Source organism: Vombatus ursinus, unplaced genomic scaffold, assembly GCF_900497805.2.
Source record: "Vombatus ursinus unplaced genomic scaffold, bare-nosed wombat genome assembly UNPS02014794.1, whole genome shotgun sequence".
NCBI lineage: Eukaryota > Metazoa > Chordata > Mammalia > Diprotodontia > Vombatidae > Vombatus > Vombatus ursinus.
The window spans coordinates 16,655,143-16,675,320 of NW_020954572.1; the positions used below are offsets into that span (position 1 = coordinate 16,655,143).

Consider the following 20,178-nt stretch of genomic DNA (forward strand, 5'->3'; position numbering starts at 1 on the left):
ATCTATCTATCTATCTATCTATCTATCTATCTATCTATCTATCTATCCATCTATCTATCTATCTATCTATACATATAATTTTTTTCCCTCCAACTACCCTAATGCTGACAAAGGTCTCATGAGTTACAAATATCATCTTTCCATGTAGGAATGTAAACAGTTCAACCTTAATAAGTCCCTTATGATTTCTCTTTCCTGTTTACCTCTTCATGTTTCACCTGAGTCTTGTAGTGGAAAGTCAAATTTTCTATTTAGCTCTGGTCTTTTCATCAAGAATGCTTGAAAGTCCTCTATTTCACTGAATGTCCATTTTTTTCCCCTGAAGGATTATACTCAGTTTTGATGGGTAGGTGATTCTTGGCTGTAATCCTATCTCCTTTGCCCTCCAGAATATCATATTCTAAGCCCTCCAGTCTCTTAACATAGAAGCTGCTAAATCCTGTTTTATCCTGATTGTGTTTCCACAATACTTCAATTGTTTTTTTCTGGCTGCTTGCAACATTTTCTCTTTGACCTGGGAACTCTGGAATTTGGCTACAATATTCCTAGGAGTTTTCCTTTGGGGATCTCTTTCAGGAGGTGATTAGTGGATTCTTTCCATTTCTATTTTACCCTCTGGTTCTAGAATATCAGGGCAGTTTTCCTTGAAAATTTCTTGAAAGATGATGTCTAGGCTCCTTTTTTGATCATGGTTTTCAGATAGTCCAATAATTTTAAAATTCTCTCTCCTGGATCTGTTTTCCAGGTCAGTTGTTTTCTCAATGAGATATTTCACATTATCTTCTATTTTTTCATTCTTTTAGTTTTGTTTTATAACATCTTGATTTTTCATAAAGTCATTAGTTTCCAATTGCTCTATTCTAATTTTCTTTTGTTTTTGTTTTTGTTTTTGGTTAGGCAATGGGGTTAAATGACTTGCCCAGGGTCACACAGCTAGTAAGTGTTATGTGTCTGAGGCCAGATTTGAACTCAGGTCCCCCTGAATCCAGGGCCAGTGCTCTATCCACTGCACCATCTAGCTGCCCCTCTATTCTAATTTTTAAGGAAGTATTTTCTTCAGTGAGCTTTTGGACTTCCTTTTCCATTTGGCCAATTTTGCTTTTTTTTGTTTGTTTGTTGTTTTTTGTTTTTTGTTTCTTGCTAGGCAATGAGGTTAAGTGACTTGCCCAGGGTCACACAGCTAGTAAGTGTCAGGTGTCTGAGGATGGTTTTGAACTCAAGTCTTCCTGACTCCAGGACCAGTACTCTACCTACTGCACCACCTACCTGCCCCTCAATTTTGATTTTTAAGGCATTCTCCTCATTGGCTTTTTGGACCTCTTTTGTCATTTGGGGTAGTCTATTTTTTAAGGTGTTATTTTCTTCAGTATTTTTTGGGGTCTCCTTTAGAAAGTTATTGACTTGTTTTTCATGATTTTCTTTTTTTTAAAAAATTTTTAGTGAGGCAATTGGGGTTAAGTGACTTGCCCAAGGTCACACAGCTAGTATGTGTCAAGTGTTTGGTCTGAGGCCAGATTTGAACTCAGGTCCTCCTGACTTCAGGGCCAGTGTTCTATCCACTGTGCCACCTAGCTGCCCCTTTCATGATTTTCTTGTATCACTCTCATTTCTCTTCCCATTTTTCCTCTACTTCTCTTACTTGCTTCTCAAAATCCTTTTTGAGCTCTTCCATGGCCTGGGACTGATTCATATTTTTCTTGGAGGCTTTGGATATAGGAGCTTTGATTTTGTTATCTTCTTCTGGTTGTATGTTTTGATCTTCTTTGTCATCAAAGAAAGATTCTGTGGTCTGACTTTTTTTTTTTTTTGCACCGTTTGCTCATGATCCCAGCCAATTTCTTGAGTTTTAAACTCTTTGTTAAGGTAGGGGTCTGCTTCCAGTGTGGAGAATGTACTGTCCCAAGCTTTGGGGGTTTTGTGCAGCTGTTTTCACAGACACTTCTAGGGACCTGTAAGTCTTCAGTTCTTCCAAGGTGGTATGATCAAGGGCGAGGTTTTACTCCTTTCCTGGCCTGTGCTCTTGTTGATGAGTGACCACAAGCACTCTTTTCTGCCTTAGAATTGCCTTCTCCACCACCATTATAAGCTCCACCACACCAGTACTCCTCCTCTCCCCAGGATCTCCACCCAGAACTGTGACCCAGATACAAGCACAGTGAAAGCAAGAGAATCCTACCTCAGCACCAGCAAAGAGATCCCTGCAATCCCTCTCTGATCAGCCATTCAATTCCCCCTCAGTCTGTGGATCAGAAGCTCAGGAAGCAGCTGCCGTCCTCCGGCTATGCTGGGGACTGGGGCTGGGACCAATGTCCTCTCTCACTGTGGCCACAGACTTTTCCTACTGACTTTCTAAGTTCTCTTTGGTGTTTGTGGGTTGAGAAGTCTAGAAACTGCCACAGCTGCCTATGATTCAGTCCCTTGAGGCCTGCCCCAGGTTCACTGAGACCTGGTCTTTGTCTGTGCACCCATGCTGAACTGTGTTTTTCTCCTAGCCCAGCACGATAGACCTTTCTAATCAAGCATCCAGGTTGTCTTGGGCTGGAAATCTGTTTCACTCTGTCTTTTTGTGGGTTCTGCTGCTCTAGAATTTGTTTAGAACATTTTTTTATAGGTATTTGGAGGGCTTTGGGGAGAGCTCAAGCAAGTCACTACTTTTACTCTGCCATCTTGGCTCCACCTCCCCAAGTATAATTATTTTTAAAAACATATGTAAAGTTCTTTTTAAACCTTCACTATATAAATGTTATTCTTCCCATCTAGGTCCCTATCCAAGAATCACAGAATTTGAGAGTTGGAGGGGATCCCAGTAGGCATCTAGTGTCACACACAAAAGGAATTCACACTACAACATACCCAACAGTGGTCATCCAATGACTCTACTTGAAGACCTCCAAGGAACGGGAACCCACCACCCTTTAAGGTAGCCCATTACACCTGTATATTATTCCAAATATCATAGCTGACCTATTATTGGAGGCAACCTGAGATTTTAGACACAGGCCTGAGGGATCTACAGCAGACTAATACCATGCAGAGAAACACAGGGGTCACTCATCTGAATAATTTCAGAAATCATGGCTAATGGTTAGACGACACCTATCCAGAGCCTTTGGGACCCCTTGGCTTGAATTGAGGTCATATCAGAACCAGGTATTCTAAGAGACTATAAGACAACTTTTTAAAAAAAAGTTTTGCTAAGTCTGCATAATAAAAGTACACTTCTGATATTTTACAAGTACACTCAAATTGTACTTTCAGATAATCAGTATGAAAATCTGCTGTCCTTCAGGAATCTAGCCAGAAAGATTGTGCTCATTCTATATACGTTTTTTAAACATAGATTTTTCTTGTCGATGTATATGACTTGTCTGATTTATTTTCTAAATTCTTAAGCCACTTCCAAATACTTTAACCTTGCCTGGCTCCTACTAATCAAAGAGGAGCCAAACTGGGTTTCATAAGGATCCCTGGCATTTCTTATCTCCCTTCTGACTTCATGCTCCAGTATTCTCCCCACTCCCCATCTGATACCAACTTATTTCTTGATTCAGCAATGGTTCTATGGCCAAGTAATCAGAGTTCACGTCAGTTCCATGGTAGCCACCTGATGGACCTCTCATTGATTAAGGAGGAGACCATTGGGGTGGCTTTCTTAGCCTTATGTATAAACCCAAGACTTACTGCAAAGTGGTATTTGGAGCAGGCAAAGAGGATGATAACGAACATACAGATTCCAGCAAAAGAAATGAGCTGCTTTGGCCTTTGAGCAGTGTCGAGGATCAGCCACAGGATGAGGCCGACCAAGGCAACTGCAATTAGACCCCTAGAAAGAGAAGGAAAGAGAAGATATTATTCACTGGAATAGCTCAGGGATAAAAAGGTGTTACAGGCAGGGTAGTGAAGTCTTCAACAGGGAATTATTCTCAATGGGAACCCAATACAATGAGTGAATAAAACCCTTTTCCAGAATCCTTATTGGTTTAACACAGTATAGAGATGTATAAACTTCCTCACAATTACTACTAATAATTTTTTGAAAGGACTGGTGATTTCATTGGTATAGGAAAATCTCTACCAATGCAATTTGTCAACTTGTCTGTAATTTAGAATCTTAGAGAGCTGTGTTGGACATCGAAAGGGTGATTTGCCCAGTATGTGACAGGCTAAAATTGAGTCTTTCTGACTCCAAGGCAGTCCCTCTCCTATACTTCTTATTCCAATGGAATAACATATGTAAAAACACTTGGCAAACTTTAAAGCACAAATATAAATGAAAGCTATATGATTATTATTGTTATTATTTTTAAAATAATAATAATACTAGCTGAGACATATGATGCTTTCAGGTTTCCAAATCCCTTGATGCACATTATCTTATTTAACCTAATGGAAAAATACTCTCTTTGCCTGTATAAGCTATAATACCACCTACTTCAATGACTCAGAGTGCAGTTGAAAGGATCATTGATTTAGAAGTGGAAGGGATCTTTGTTATCATCTAGGCTAACTTGTTCGTTTTACAGATGAGGAAACTGAGGTCAAGAGAAATGTAAGTGCCTTGCCCAGGATCACACAGGTGGTAATCTTCAGAGCCAATATTCAAACCCAGATACTCTGATTTCAAATCATCACCCTTTCCACTGTACCACATTGTCTCCCAAAGATGGGACTTATGTAGATTCAGGCTAATATAAATTCTCACTGGCCCCTTATACCTGGCCTTTCCATTGAACAACTCTAACAGGAGGAATATCCAAAACAGGAGGAATCTCAGAGTTTGCACATTACCCTGTGCAAAAGGCCACAAACATACTGTTGGAAATGATGTCCCATTCCTCATTGACTAAGCAATAAGCTTGCTGCTAGAAATTCTAAAACTGTAAAAGGCAGATCTGTCAGTACTACCAATAGACCCAGGAAGGCTGGGGATACGATGCAAGAACATGAGGAAGTCAGGGAAGATGGGGAAAGTATGTAATTTCTAGAACAGAATATCAACATAGTAAGACAGTAATGGCCCATCCAAAGCTTGTCTATTCATCATCCAATTATTTCATTGAATTGGATCATCATTTCTCTTGTTCCTGATATGGACATTTGTGATGAATGAATTAAAAAAGACATTCTGACCTCACTCAGTATACCTGCAATTTGACCCTGACTCTTTTCCATGTTAATCTTATTCCTAGCTAGATGCTGAAGGACTGTTTACAGTATTTGCATCCAGAAAGGGCTGGCCACCCCTCCAGGAACTGAATATTCATGAACAGGAATACTCTCAGGGATGTTTTGAGAACAGTTCCTTTCCCACCAAACACAAATTTATTTGGGAAACTGCCTTCTTTGTTAGAGGGAATTACTAAAGATGGGTAGTCCTCAGTCATATTTGGAGTCTCCCCGTGGTACAGACACACAGCCCGGGATTTTCACGTTGGAACTCTGGAGGCTGATTCTGGGACTCCCCAGCTATGTGATTCAGATGTAGATGATTCCCTCAATGGTGATAATTGATTGTGGTAAATTTGATACTGATTGAAACTTAAGTTGTTATTGATTGAGACCTATGTTAACTATTGAGACTTACTGTTTGAGATTTACTTATTGAGATCTATATTAATTATTGAGACATAATATTATTGCTTACTTACTGAGACATACTATCACTTAGCTTTATTACTATTTTAATAATAAATTATATATGTGTATATATATGATATATACATATATATGTATATATGTATCAAACCTGAGACTCTGTGTTATTTCTAAACCAATCCAAACCGAAACTAAATTAAGTTGCAGTAAATAAGGTTGCTTCACAATACATTTGTGGAGTCATGAACAGGATGGGTTTAGAAATGCCGTTGTTCTCAAAGAAAACAGCCCCATTGACATTCCAGGGTGGGAAGATATGCCTTATGCATTCCTAGCTAGAGAGTGGGCTAGCGAATATTGGGAAGGCAAATTGAGGAAAGCAGAACCCCTGGATGTTTCACACTGTTTAGAAAGTATCCCTTTTGAAAAAGGGAAAGATCATTTGACTGTCTGCCAGAGAGGCTGGCCTCTCCTGGCTGCCTATCAGCTCATGCACCAGCAAAGGCACAAACCAGCAAAGGGGTGGAGGAAAAAGCTCGAGCAGAGAAAGAGATGGGCAAATGTCCCCCCTTGTACACCCAGGGATCTGCCCATAAGTTATCTTTTACAGAACTGGAAAAAGCTCGGTTTCTAAGACCTTAAAGAGGAACATTTTGCCGAACCTCTATACAACCTGGTGGATCACAAAAAAACTGTCTGATTTGTGCAGGGAATTTCTTTTTTTTTTTAATTTTTAATTAATTTATTTTGAATTATCAACAATCACTTCCATAAGCTTTAAATTTTTCTCTCCCTTCCACCCCACCTTCCTTCCCAAGATGGCATGCAATCTGACATAGGCTATACATATATATTCCTATTAAACATATTTTCACATAGTGATGTTGTAGGTAAAAACTAGAACCAATAGGAGGAACCACCAGAAAGAGGAAACAAAACAAAAATAGCAAATAGTATGCTTCGATCTGCATTCAAACTCCATAGTTCTTTCTTTGGATGTAGATAGCATTTTCCATCATGAGGCCTTTGGAGATATCTTAGATACCTGTACTGCTGAGAAGGGTTAAGTCTATCAATATTAGTCATCGCACAACGTGGCTGTTACTGTGTACAACGTTCTCCCGGTTCTGCTCATTTCACTCAGACCATACAAGTCTTTCCAGGTTTTTCTGAAGTCAGCCTGTTCATCATTTCTTATAGCACAATAGTATTCCATTACCTTCATATACCACAACTTGTTCAGCCATTCCCCAATGGATGGGCATTCTCTAAATTTCCAATTCTTTGCCACCACAAAAAGAGCTGCTATAAATATTTTTGTACATGTAGGTACTTTTCCCATTTGTATGATCTCTCTGGGATATAGCCCTAAAAGTGCTATTCTGGGTCAAAGGGCATGCACATTTTTATAGCCGTTTGGACAGAGTTCCAAATTGCTCTCCAAAATGGTTGGATTATGCAGGGGATTTCTGACAATCCTCTCTGAGCTTTTGGATTTTCCTTGTCATTTTTTGTATTACCCTGTCTGTATTTGTTCTGTGTTTTATGTCTCCATGTGGTGTGAGTGAGTGACTATGTGTAATCTCATAACCTGTAAGTTTAAAATGCAGCCAGCCAGCAAGAGTAGCTTCCAATAGCCACAACTGGACTTTTCTTGCTGCTTTCTCTTTCTCTCTCTTCCTCTCCCTCCTTCCCTCCCTGATTGCAGCAGCCTCAGAGAAGCGGGTAGATGGGAGAGAAAAAGAGAGAGAAAAATACTTTATTATTTAGGTTATATGCTTGGTAAAAGCAAGTTGAGGAGGGTAAGAGAAGTGTTAGATCAGAATTAGAAAGAAATAAGATATGTGCAGTTTTAAAAGGGGCTTTAATCAAAGTCCACCAGAGGGATAAGTAGATAGAAGGAAAGGCAAGAAAGTGTAAGCATTCAGGAATGAGAGGAGTATCAGTAAAAAGAAAGGCATAATCTATTTGCACAAACTGTGTGAACAGAGGGTTTGAGAGTAATGGTTTGGAAACTTTTGGAAAATTATAAAAATTGTGAATTGATAAACCATAAATTGTAAAATTGTAATTTTTAGTATAAATAAAAAAATTCTCTCTCCATTCCAACTCTGGCCAAGTTTGAATGTGGAGGAAGAGACAAGAAAGAAAGAAAGGGGGAACCTTTTTCTCTCAGATCAAAGAGAGGCAGATTGACTAGCACTTAATCTTTCCTGCATCATGTAAAAGAGAAAAGTTTTTGTGTACCAGAACACAACCAAAAGGTAATTGAATTCATTCCAGTCATATTTTAAGTGAAATGTGTCACTATTAACTTGATGCTCAAGATGAGTCAGAATTTATTACACTATTTGGTACTAAGGCAAATTGGGAAAATGCATGGATCTGAAATTTGTTAACTGGGTAACATTAAGCACATTATCTCAGTTTACCTTACATGATTAGAAGGTGCCTAACACAATGCCTGGCCGAGGGCAGATGCTTTAAATGTTAACTATTATTATTAGTTCCCTAATTAGATGTGTTGTTTTTTTTTAATTTTTAGGCAATTGGGGTTAAGTGACTTGCCCAGGGTCACACAGCTAGTAAATGTCAAGTGTTTGGTCTAAGGCTGGATTTGAACTCAGGTCCTCCTGACTTCAGGGCCAGTGCTCTATTCACTGCGCCACCTAGCTGTCCCACATGCATTTGAGGGTTTTTTGTTTTGTTTTGTTTTGTTTTGTTTTTTTGTCTAGGCAAGTGGGTTAAGTGACTTGCCCAGGGTCACACAGCTAGTAAGTGTTATGTGTCTGAGGCTGGATTTGAACTCAGGTCCTCCTGACTCCAGGGCTGGTGCTCTATCCACTGTGCTACCTAGCTGCCCCCATTAATTAGATGTGACCAGTATACAATGCCAATGGTGATGAGATGCCCGATTTTGTATGTAAGGTAATTTGGAAATATATTCAACAGAATTGGAGTCACCTGATTTGTTTAAAGTTGTGTTTGTTTAAAGATGTTTGTTTAAAGTTTTAAACGCCTAATATTGTTTCAAATTTGTAAACTTTTGTATCAGTTATGTTAAGCAACTTTTCATAATTTAGATGTTATTAATGTATGAACTGAAAGAAACTAAAAGATGATGGAAAAATTGTGTAAAACCAGTTAATGTTATTTTATCAACCCTGCTAACCTTGTCTTATAATGTTTTATAACTGCCATTTAGAAAACCAGATATTTCCACCTCTGCCTGTAGTTAAAGAGGAGGTTACAGCTAAAACAATTTGGCTATCACTCATGAAAGTTGTAAGATTGTTAACTAAGTTATTTGGAGTTACTGTTTTTAATGCTAAAACCTAAAATTGTTCATTGATTACTGTGTGTGGAAAGGAGGGGATTAGGTGGAAGCCTTATCCAGATTGTTTTTGCTTACCTCCTTGGGGTATGGGGGTCAGCGGGCAGGGGCACCAGAATCAGCACCTCCCTGGAGTCCACGTTGATTCTCCTTATTTTGTAAACTTCCCAAGGACCCTGGAAACCATCTGCGTGGGCAAGGTCATCAGCCCCAGGAAAAGAGCTTGTTTGGGTTATGGAGTTCCTAAACAATGAACTTGGCTTGCTGAGAAACTGCAAGTTTATGTACACTAGATAGAAAGGATTTCCAATGATTGGCTTTTATACCAGGACAAGTTTAAATTTGAGAAGGAAAGATGTTGAATGGAATGCCTTATGCATGTGAGTCCTCGTAAATTTTTATTGCCTACTGCAACTCCATGAGAGTAAAAATAACTGTATCTGGCTCTAAGCGGTGATTGGTGAAACTTGCTATTTGAGGTAAAAGACTCTTGGGACTGTAACTAATTTTGTTTTAAGTTTGAATTTGGGTATAGTTGTCTGCATTAAATCAGTATCTTAGAGAACTGCCACAAGTTACTCAAAGGAAATGCGATCCTGTACTGTTAACAAGTAGAGTTCTGCATCTGGGAAAAAGTCGTGAGAATAATCTCAGCCTCAATCCAGGATGGGATCCTCCTGGCTCAGTTTCCCCATTGTGTTCCTTTGAAAAGGAATGTTCCCCACCTGACTATTCCTGAGTCTGGCTATGAGACGGAATTGATACTGCATGGTTGGAGAATTTTGACTGTTATCTTAATTCAAACAGAGCTAAGGATGTTTTATCCTGTCATATTTGGTATGTCATATGTCCCTGTTTTTTTATCCTTTTATAGCAACTTTCTATGATCACAGCAAGTGGTCAGTAAAAGATACGAGCACAATGTAAGTATGTGAGATCTTGCTGTTTTGATCTGAATTTGTAGTCATTCCATGACTTAAACAAGAGTTAAAATTACTGTCTGAATTTATCATATGTAAAAGATTCAATTTTTGACTTATCTCTTTTTTCCAGAGTGAATATAATTAGAGAAGGATAAACAGGCTTGTGAAATAAAGATGTGTATCTATTTAGTTGTGAAGTTAAAGTCAGGAACCTCTTTTGTTTAAAGCAATACAGTTATGTTAGTGAAGAGTAATAAAGCTATCTTGTCTTATGAGACAGAAAGGAAAATTAAGTAGCTTGATTTGAAAATTAATAGCTCATAAAATTTGAGATGGCCCTATCAGAAGGATACCAGTCCATATTTACCCTGCTTCTGGTCACGGTCCTCCTACTCCTTTTTGGCCCTTATTTGCTTAACCTCCTTGCCAGATTTGTCTCCTCTAGGCTCAGTGCCTTCCACTTGCAAATGACCTCTCAGGCTAAATATCACCCTCTGTCCGAGACCATGACCCATCACCCTCTGGACTTGAAATCAGCCAAGTTCTGTACATTGGCTAACGAACCAACCACTTCAACGGGACCCCAAGAGGCAGGGACAGCTATACGTCCATTCTCAGCAGGAAGCAGTTTCAGGAGCCGAGACCTTCATCCCTTACCCTGAAAGATTTTGGGTCCCATTTGTTTGATGGGGAAATGATGGGTGCTTGTGCTCAGATTCCAGCCCTAGGATCATGTCTCTCTTCAGCCTTTATATGATATATGATTATTCTTCATTGTTTTATCATTTTTCAATTGTTATTTGTTTTGTCATCTAAAATAAGTATACTCTCACATGTTACATTTTATTCCTAATGAACTCTGGGTAAAATGACACCCTAGTAATAGACCAAAGACCACCAAAATTATTGCACAAGGCACCAATAACACTGTTTCTTGCATGTATTACGGCTTTGTGCATGCTACCATGCCATTACTAGTGGAACCCATATGGGATACTAAAATGGATATCTGTTTTCTTTCTGGACATATAATCTCAGTAAGCATTATGGTCCTGTACTTAAAAGTGTAAATATGCAAGCAATGATAGGTCCCTTTACTTATACGTGTGTTACTTTTGATAATCTCACTGTTTGTCCAGAAAATTTTACTCATGTTGTATGTAATAATTGTACTATGAGTATTTTTATGTATCTACCTAAAATTGCTCATATTGGTTTCCCAATGTTACTGTTTTGTATCAAGGAGAAAGTTATAACAATGTTTCTTACATACCAAAGTCATCTAAACTGCCTCCCTCATAGAAGACTTTAAATCATCTGTTAAGAACATCCCTTCTCTCTTATTAAATATCACAATGTAACTATAGTACCTTCTGGCCTCAACATGTAGTCTCTATACTGAATAACAGTCACCAATGACATCATTCAGTTTGTGCCCCTAAAGAATATATTTTCTTGTGTGGACATTATACCACCCCTATCCTTGTATATGAAACAGCATTTGGCTTCCAAGACCTCCAAGAATTATTAGACTCTTTAGACAATGTAGTCATGGATAATAGGATAGCCCTAGATTATCTACTAGCTGCTGAAGGAGGGGTATGTATGGTACTAAATACTTCATGTGGTGTGTATGTAAATCACTCTAGGCAGGTTGACACTCGGATTCACCATCTCTAAGAAATTGTTCAACAGATGTGAGATACCAGGTCCCAATTATTCCTGACACAATCCTAGTGGACATCTATTACATCTTATTTGATTGGTTTAATCCCCATTGGTATATTAATTCTTATATTTTTGTGTTTTGGTCCATGTATTTTCAATTGTATAACTTCCTTTGTCGTTTCTCAGCTCCAAGCATTCACCTCTTACAAATGAGTTCGGTAGAATGTAGAACCTAATGTGATGAATGAATTGAAAAAGACATTCTGACCTCACTCAGTATGCCTGCAATTTGACCCTGACTCTTTTTCATATTAATCTTATTCCCAGCTAGATGCTGAAGGACTGTTTATAGTATTTGGTCCCAGGAAGGGCTGGTCATCCCTCCAAAAACTGAATATTAATAAATAGGAATATTCTCAAGGATGTTTTGAGAACAGCTCCTTTCCCACCAATCACACATTTATTTGGCAAACTGCCTTCTTTGTTAGAAGGAATTATGAAAGGTGGGTAGTCCTGAGCCGTCTTTGGAGTCTCCCCCATGGTATGGACACATATCACAGGATTTTCTCATTGGGACTCTGGAGGCTGATTCTGAGACTCCCCAGCTGTGTGATCCAGATGTAGATGATTTCCCTGATGGTGATAATCGATTGTGGTAACATTTGATACTGATTGAGACTTAACTTGTTATTGATTGTTAACTACTGAGACTTACTGTTTGAGATTCACTATTGAGACTTACAATATTATTGCTTACTTACTGAGACTTATACTATCACTTACCTTTATTATTATTTTAATAATAAATACTATATATATATATACATACATATATATCAAAGCTGAGACTGTGTCATTTCTAAACCAATCCAAACTGAAACTATTAACAGTAAATAAGGCTGCTTCACAATATATTTGAATGGTGAGCCAATTGATTCCCTTCCCTGAAATACCCTTTGGGCATGCTAACCTACATGGATGCAAGGGGCAGAGCTAAATCCAATGGCCCCAGTGAGTCCAGCATTAATCTCTCATAGGAGATACAGAGAAAGACAGAGACAGAGACACAGGAAAAACAAAGAGAGACGAGAAAAGAATTCTAGAATTTGGAGTAATGGTGGTACCTATCTCAAAAACAACAAAACTGTGTGGTGCTAAGTCATTGAAGTGCTCTTCCAACTCACCATTTTAGCCAGAGCCACAGCTGAGAATTTTCAAAGGGCTTCCCGTATCTCAACAGTTTCTTTCCAAAATGCTTTCTAATGAGACTGCAAGCCAAGAAGAAGAGGACCAAACAGGTGAGGACAAACAAAGCCAGGGCTCTTTGGAAATTCAGGATACAGGCCGTCAGGACATATGCAAAATAGGCTAAAGAGAATTGAAAGAGAAAAGGATAAAAGTCAGGCAATTGACTTTTTTTTGTAAAAATAAATTTTAATCATGTCTTTTGTTTATTTTTTACATCACTAAATTTTTTTTCAGTATTTTTACCACTCCCCAGCCAACCCATATAACAAGTAATACTTTTACATGAAACAGGAAAAGAGAAAAAAATCAGCAAAACTGATCAGTGGCAAAAAAAAAAATTTTGAAAATATATACAATGTAACACACCTGTGGACCTCCCACCTCTGCAAAAAGGTAGGCAAGGGATGTCTCCTCAAATCTCTTCTTTGGAGTAGCTCTTGTTCTTTATAATCTTGCAACATTCACTTCTGATTGTTTTCTGGTTGTTCTTTGCTTTTACATTGTATATATTATTTTCTTGGCCCTGCTAGCTTCACTCTACATAAATTCATGTAAATCTTTCTGTGCTTCTCTTTATCCATCATAGTAATATTCCATTATATTCATGTACCACATTTGTTCAGTCATTTCTCAATAAATGGGCATGTACCTTGTTTCCAATTCTTCGCTATCACAGCTGTAAAAGTATAGGTGTATGTGAGGATTTTTGTTTTTTTGTTTTTTTGTTTTTTATCAATGACCTCTTTGAGGCATAAGCCTTCCTCCATAAAGTAGTCTCCTTATTTCTTTTTATGTTGTGAATATTTATCTTTTGTTTGTCTGATAGTATAATTTCTACTACTGCTTTTTGGATTCACCTGATACATTTGTTCCAGCCCCTCATTTTTATTCTGTATATGTCTTTGATTTTTTAAAAATTAATTTATTTTGATTTATTAACAATCACTTTCATAAGCTTTTGAGTTTAAAATTTTTCTCCCCCTTCCTCCCCACCACCCTCCCCAAGATGATGCACAATTTGATGTAGGCTATACATATACATTCCTATTAAACATATTTTCACATTAGTGACATTGTAAGGAAGAATTAGAACCAAGAGGAGAAACCACCAGAAAGAGAAAACAAAACAAAACAGAAGAAAACAAAATAGCAAATAATATGCTTCGATCTGCATTCAAACTCCATAGTTCTTTCTTTGGATGTGGATAGCATTTTCCATCATGAGACCTTTGGAGATGTCTTAGATCCTTGCATTGCTGAGAAGGACTAAGTCTGTCAATATTAGTCTTCGTACAATGTGGCTGTTACTGTGTACAATGTTCTCCTGGTTCTGCTCACTTCACTCAGCATCAGTCCATGCAAGTCTTTCCAGGTTTTTCTGAAGTCGGTCTGCTCATCATTTCTTATAGCACAATAGCATTCCATTACATTCATATACCACAACTTGTTCAGCCAAAGGAATGGACTTCTAAGGAGGCAAATAGAACATTTGCCATGAATTTTAAGGATTTGAGCAAGAAAGACCTGCAATGAATCTCCCAAGCCTAGCCCCTTGGCATTATACAGCATTTGGCCTAAGCTGAGTTGCTCAGATATCAGTCATTTTCCTTTTTTTTTCTCAAAATGTTATTTTTTTAATCAGCAAAAATCTGCCCTTTCTCTCTCCTACCTTATCCTTTCCCTCAATTGAGAATTTAAAAAAAAAACTTGTTACAAACAAGTATCATCACCAAACAAATTTCTGCATTGACCATGTCTAAAAGAAAAAATATATAAATATATATGTATATGCACATATGTCTCATTCTGCACTCCAAGTCTCATTTCTCAGGAGGTAGGTAGCATGTTTCATCATGAATCCTCTGAAATTGTGTTTCAACATTACACTGATCAAAGTTCCTAAATCTTTCAAAGTTGCTTGTCTTCACTATATTGTTGTCATTCTGTAAACTGATCTGAATCTGCTCACTCCATTCTCCATTACCTCACACAAATTTTCCCAGGTCTCTCTAAAACCATCCCCTTTACCATGTCTCAGAGCACAATAGTACTCCATCATATTCATATATCATTTATTACCCAATTGATGGACACTCCCTCAGTTTCCAATTCTTTACCACTGCAAAAAGAGCTATAAATATTTTTGTACATCTTTAGTTAGAGTTTGGTTTGCTTGGGACTAATTTCTCCCGTAATCTCCCCTGCCTCTTATTTCCCCTTTCCTGCTTTCCTTTCTTCTTATTTCTCTGCTGAGTAAAATGTATTTCTGTACCCAACTGGGTATATGTGTGTTCTTCCCTCCTTTGACCAATTCAAATGAGAGTGAGGTTCAATGTCACCTAGGGGAATTCACCAGAGTTTTCTGGACTTCGGTTTCCTTAACTACCAATTTAGAGGTTGGACTAAGGAAGCAGCATAGTCTAGGAGTGGTAAAAATACTAGATTCAGAGTCTAAGGATGGTAGATTTAAAACTAGAAGGATCATAGGATCATAGTTTTAGGGATGGAAAAGACCTTAGAGACCATTCAATCTGACCTCCTCACTTTACAGATGAAGAAACTGAGGCACAGAAAGGTTCAGTGACTTGCCCAGGGTCACATCACTACTAAGTATCCGAGATGGGCTTTGACCATAACTCTAATGCCTATCCCCTATGACACACTGCCTCTCAACATTGGAGGTTAACTATTTTATAGATGAAAAACTGAAGCCCAGATAAGTTCTTCTTTTGAGTCCACCCTGCCTTGAGCAAGCCTGTAATTCTTTGATTTTTCTTTTTAAATTTTTCTCCCTTAAGCAAATGAGGTATGATTGTAACATAGCCTATTAGGTCTAAGTAGTAAAAACAAAAAAACAAAAAATTAAAACTCTTCCACCCACCAATGTCATTATAACAATATCTAGTGTTTATATAATATTTTGAAATTTGCAGGGGCAGCTAAGTAGCAAAGTAGATAGAGTGCCAGATCTGGAGTCAGAAAGATCTGATTTCAATTCTGACCTCAGACACTTACTGTGTGACCCTGGGCAAGTCATTTTACCCTGTTGTCTCAGTTTTCGCATCTGTAAAATGAGCTGGAGAAGGAAATGGCAAACCGCTCTAGTATCTTTGCCAAAAACACCCCAAATGCAGTCAGAAAGAATCAGACACGACCAAAACAACTGAACAACAATAAAAAAAGGGTAAAGAACCTATTTGTACAAAAAACACTTCTGGCAGCGCTTTTTGTAGTGGCAAAGAATTAGAAATTGAGGGGATGTCCATCAATGGCTGAACAAGTTATGATTGTATGTGATACGTATATGATTGTAATAGAATACTATTGACTATAAGAAATGACAAGCAGGTTGGTTTCAGAAAAGCTGGGAAAGACTTATACGAACTGATGCCAAGTGAAGTGAGCAGAACCAGGAGCACATTGTACACAGTGACAGTGATACTGTACGATGATCAACTGTGAATGACTTAGCTCTTCTCAGCAATACAGTGATCCAAGACAATTTCAAAGGACTCATGATAAAAAACACTATCCACCTCCAGAGAAATAACTGATGGAATCTGAATGCAGACCAAAGCATATTATTTTTCACTTTCTGTATTTTTATTTCATAGATTTTTTTTCCTTTGGGTCTGTGTCTTCTTTCACAACATGACCAGTATGGTAATGTGTTTTGCATTATTGAACACGTATAACCTATATCAAACTGCTTATCGTCTCAGAGAAGGAGGAGGTAAAGGAGGGAGAGAGAAAATTTGGAAATCAAAAATTTTTTAAATGAATGTTAAAAAATTGTATTGACATGTAACTGGGAAAAAATAAAATATCATTGGGGAAAAAAGAGATTTGCAAAGAGATGAATGCTTACTGATCTGGAAGAGCAGCAGAGTGACTAAAGATGGGTCCACACCCATGGTCATTTTCTCCTCCCCTTCTTCTTCTTCCTCCTTCATTCCTTTCCCTTCCCCCAATCCAGCTTAGGCTGACCCATTCCACCCTGGCTCTGAGGGACAGCCAGAGGCCTCCCTAGAGAACTAAGGGGCACATATCTACTTGTTAAAGTTGGGAAAAGGAAAACAACTTTATGAGTAATAAAGATGCCTCCTAAATTCAAATACCACCTAAATAATGATGATGTCATGAAAAGTGAAAGAAGAAATCTTTTGGAAGAAGATTCAGATGAAGAAGAAGACTGTTGTTGTTGTTGTTTTTTCCCTAAGGCGTCCATCTGGACCAAGATGTGGACCTCAGAATAACAAAATTAGGCATGTATAGAATCAGTTGGAAGTAATGGGTGTCATGCAAGGAAATAGTACAAAGGTAATTGAAAGAGAAGAGAGACTGGATGAGCTACAAGACTAATCAGAAAGTTTAAAAGACAATGCAACAGCTTTTAGCAACAGAGCTTAAAAGTTTTGAAGATAAATGTGGTGGCATGGATGCAAAATGAAGGCCATAATGGTTCTGGTTGCCATTTAGTTTTGGCTGGTGATTCTCATTCCTACTATCCTGAAATATCGGGCTTGATTAGATGACCATTCTGGGACAATTAAAAAAAAAAACAAGATTGCCGCATAATTTAATGAAATATGTATACAACTTTCAAAAGCTTTTTCTCAAGAGTTAAAAAAAAAAAAAGCAAGTGCCCAGTTCATACTGGAGCACTGACAAATTTCTAATTAGTCTCCTCCCATTGAACAAAATATGCTTTTATTAATTTGTTTTAAAAACAGAAATATCTACTTCGCCAAGTTCTAGGAACCTAATTTGAAACTGTATATTTGCTAATACAATATGTGTCTATATAACTAACCTTTGGTGATGATATTTATAATTTAACACAATCATCTACTGTAAACCAAAGAAGTAGGGATTTATTTCATCAAGTTCAGGGACAGGGTGGGAGGTAAGAAGCATATGTAGAGAGATGAAATGTTATGTTAAAAGGGATGGCAACCACTCAGTTAATGATTAAAAAATGTACACTTTTCCTCATGTAAAAAAATTAGGCTTTGGAAATGGTTTCCACATATTTTGTTGTTGTTGTTATTGTTGTTCAGTCATTTCAGTTGTGTCTGACTCTTCATGACCCCTTTTGGGGTTTTCTTGGTAAGGATACTGGAGTGGCTTATCACTTGCTTCTCCAGCTCATTTGACAGAGAAGGAGTTGAAGCAAATAGCATTAAGTGACTTGACCATATATTTATGGAGAACTAAGGTTTTCCAATATAACTGCTTTCAACTGTGACTAAAGACATTCTGGTAAACCTTAAAAAAATTTCAGAGTACTTTACATATTTTAATTGATTTGAGCCTCACCACAACCCTGTGTGTTGTAGGGGATATTATCCCCTGCAGAAGCAGACACAGAGCAGTTAATTCACTTGCCCAGGGTCACACAGCTAGTAAGTTTCTGAGGAAGGATTTTAGCTCAGGTCTTCTTGACTCCAAGCCCAGCACTCTATCCACTGTACCACCTAGCAACCTGTTTTATAAAGATGCAGCACCAATCCCACAGTCATTTAATATCTCACTTCTCAGTATTTGAAGAAAAACCGCACTCAGAATGTCTCACCTGTACACAGGAGGCCCCATAGGATTCTCTGGAACAACTGGGCATGAGTTCTGTAGAACTGTCGTGCCTTGGAGAAAGGCTCCTGGCTTCCCCTTATTGAAGACCAAATAGCAAGAAGTTAGAATTACCTCAGCTCCTTCTCATCAGCTCCTAGACTCCCAACCCAGGAGGAACACCTTGGTTCTAGGTAGAACCTGTCTTTGTTCAATGGATGCACTCAGCAGATGATGGTCTTTGGCATGAAGAAAACTGATCCTGGTCATGTCAAATCTACCCTTTCTGGACCCAAAATCCCAGCAAACTCCATCCCACCCTGAACCCAGAGGTCTCCCAGATTACCCCTCATGCCTCAGGAAACGGAATAGTTTTTTTCTGCCTCTTTCAAAAAAGGTTTTCACTCATTGCTGTCCCCTAAGGTCACTGAATGCACAGTAGTCACATTCTGAAGTGGGGGAAGGTGAAGTTCTCCTAAGAAGCCCTTCTGGGCTTTCTTCCATCCAGAGACACCCCCTTGAATAGTCCATCAGAAATGTGTTTACAAGGAGCAGCTAGGTGGCACAGTGGATAGAGCACCAGCCCTGGAGTCAGGAGGGTCTAAGTTCAAATCTGATCTCAGACACTTGACACTTACTAGCTGTGGGAACCTGGCAAGTCACTTAACCCCATTGGGTTAAGTCTATGTCTAAGGAGCTATAGGGAAGCATCAGAGGTGGCATTTTAACTTAGATACTCATTCCACTTACAACAAGCTGCCTTTGAATAGGGATGAAACCAAAGGTTCCACAGAGAGATAGAAATAGTTGGTCAGTCAATAAATATTTATTCATCACCACTACGTGCCAGGCACTGTGCTAAATGCTGGGAATGTAAAAAGAGGGAAAAGACAGTTCTTATTCTCAAGGAACTCACAATCTAATGGATGGACGGACAGGAAAGAGACAGAGATAGAGGGGGCAGCTAGGTAGTGCAGTGGATAGAGCACTAGCCCTGGAGTTAGGAGGACTTGAGTTCAAATGTGGCCTCAGACACTTGACACTTACTAGCTGTGAGGCCCTGGGCAAGTCACTTAACCCCATTGCCTAGCAAAAAACAAAAACAAACAAGAGACAGAGATAGAGGCAATGCTAGAGAAAGAAAAAGGAATAGAGAAGAAAGACAGATATGAGAGACACAGAAACAGAAGAGAGAGAGAAGATAATCTAACATTTGTGGGGCCATCCAGGAAATTGGAGCCCAGAAAGTTATTTTAGAGTCTAGATAGGAGAAGTGGGCTTCTGGGAAGAATAAAGGTTTAATTTGAAGGAGTATAGATGAAAATAGTAAATACTGGGATAGTTGTGGAAAATGGCACCTACTAAGAGACTGCACGTGGATTCTAGATTGGCCTTCCCACACAGTAATACTTGTTTCAGGGAGTAATGGTGAATGGTCATTGTTCAGATTTGGTCTCTCCTCCTGTACCTGAGGTACCTTCCAGCTCTAAATTGATGTTCACCTGGTTCCCCCTTTACTATCCTCTCATCATCTTCCTATGAACTCATTCCACTTAGTCAATGTTCTTTCTAAAATGTAGTGACCACAACTGAGCTCAATAGTACTAGTTGTGGTCTGACCAGGACAGAGGGAAACGTGGCTTCCATTTCCCTTTGTCTGGACAGTCTCTATTGCCAATGTATCACACTGTGTACTCATATTGCACTTGTGGGCCACTAAAACCCCAGAATCCCCAGTTTTGCACAAACTTGTCTCACCAAACCTATTCTCTACGCTTTACTTGTCAATCGGTCTGTCTACTAGAACTTACTACGTGCCAGGCACTGTGTTAAGTGCTGGGA

General features: G+C 38.5%; 1 protein-coding gene and 1 pseudogene across 1 annotated transcript in view; one reads left to right on the plus strand and one right to left on the minus strand.

Moving 5' to 3' along the window:
- SLC28A2 (solute carrier family 28 member 2) overlaps window positions 1–20,178 on the minus strand; it is a 61,305-nt gene that overhangs the window by 37,184 nt on the left and 3,943 nt on the right. The window contains exons 5-7 of the mRNA XM_027870018.1: window positions 18,344–18,435; window positions 12,705–12,888; window positions 3,682–3,823 (exon numbers count right to left, since the gene is read on the minus strand). Coding sequence (XP_027725819.1) covers window positions 3,682–3,823; window positions 12,705–12,888; window positions 18,344–18,435 — 418 coding nt within the window. The remainder of the gene's footprint in view (window positions 1–3,681; window positions 3,824–12,704; window positions 12,889–18,343; window positions 18,436–20,178) is intronic.
- On the plus strand, window positions 16,866–17,295 carry LOC114048881 (annotated as a pseudogene).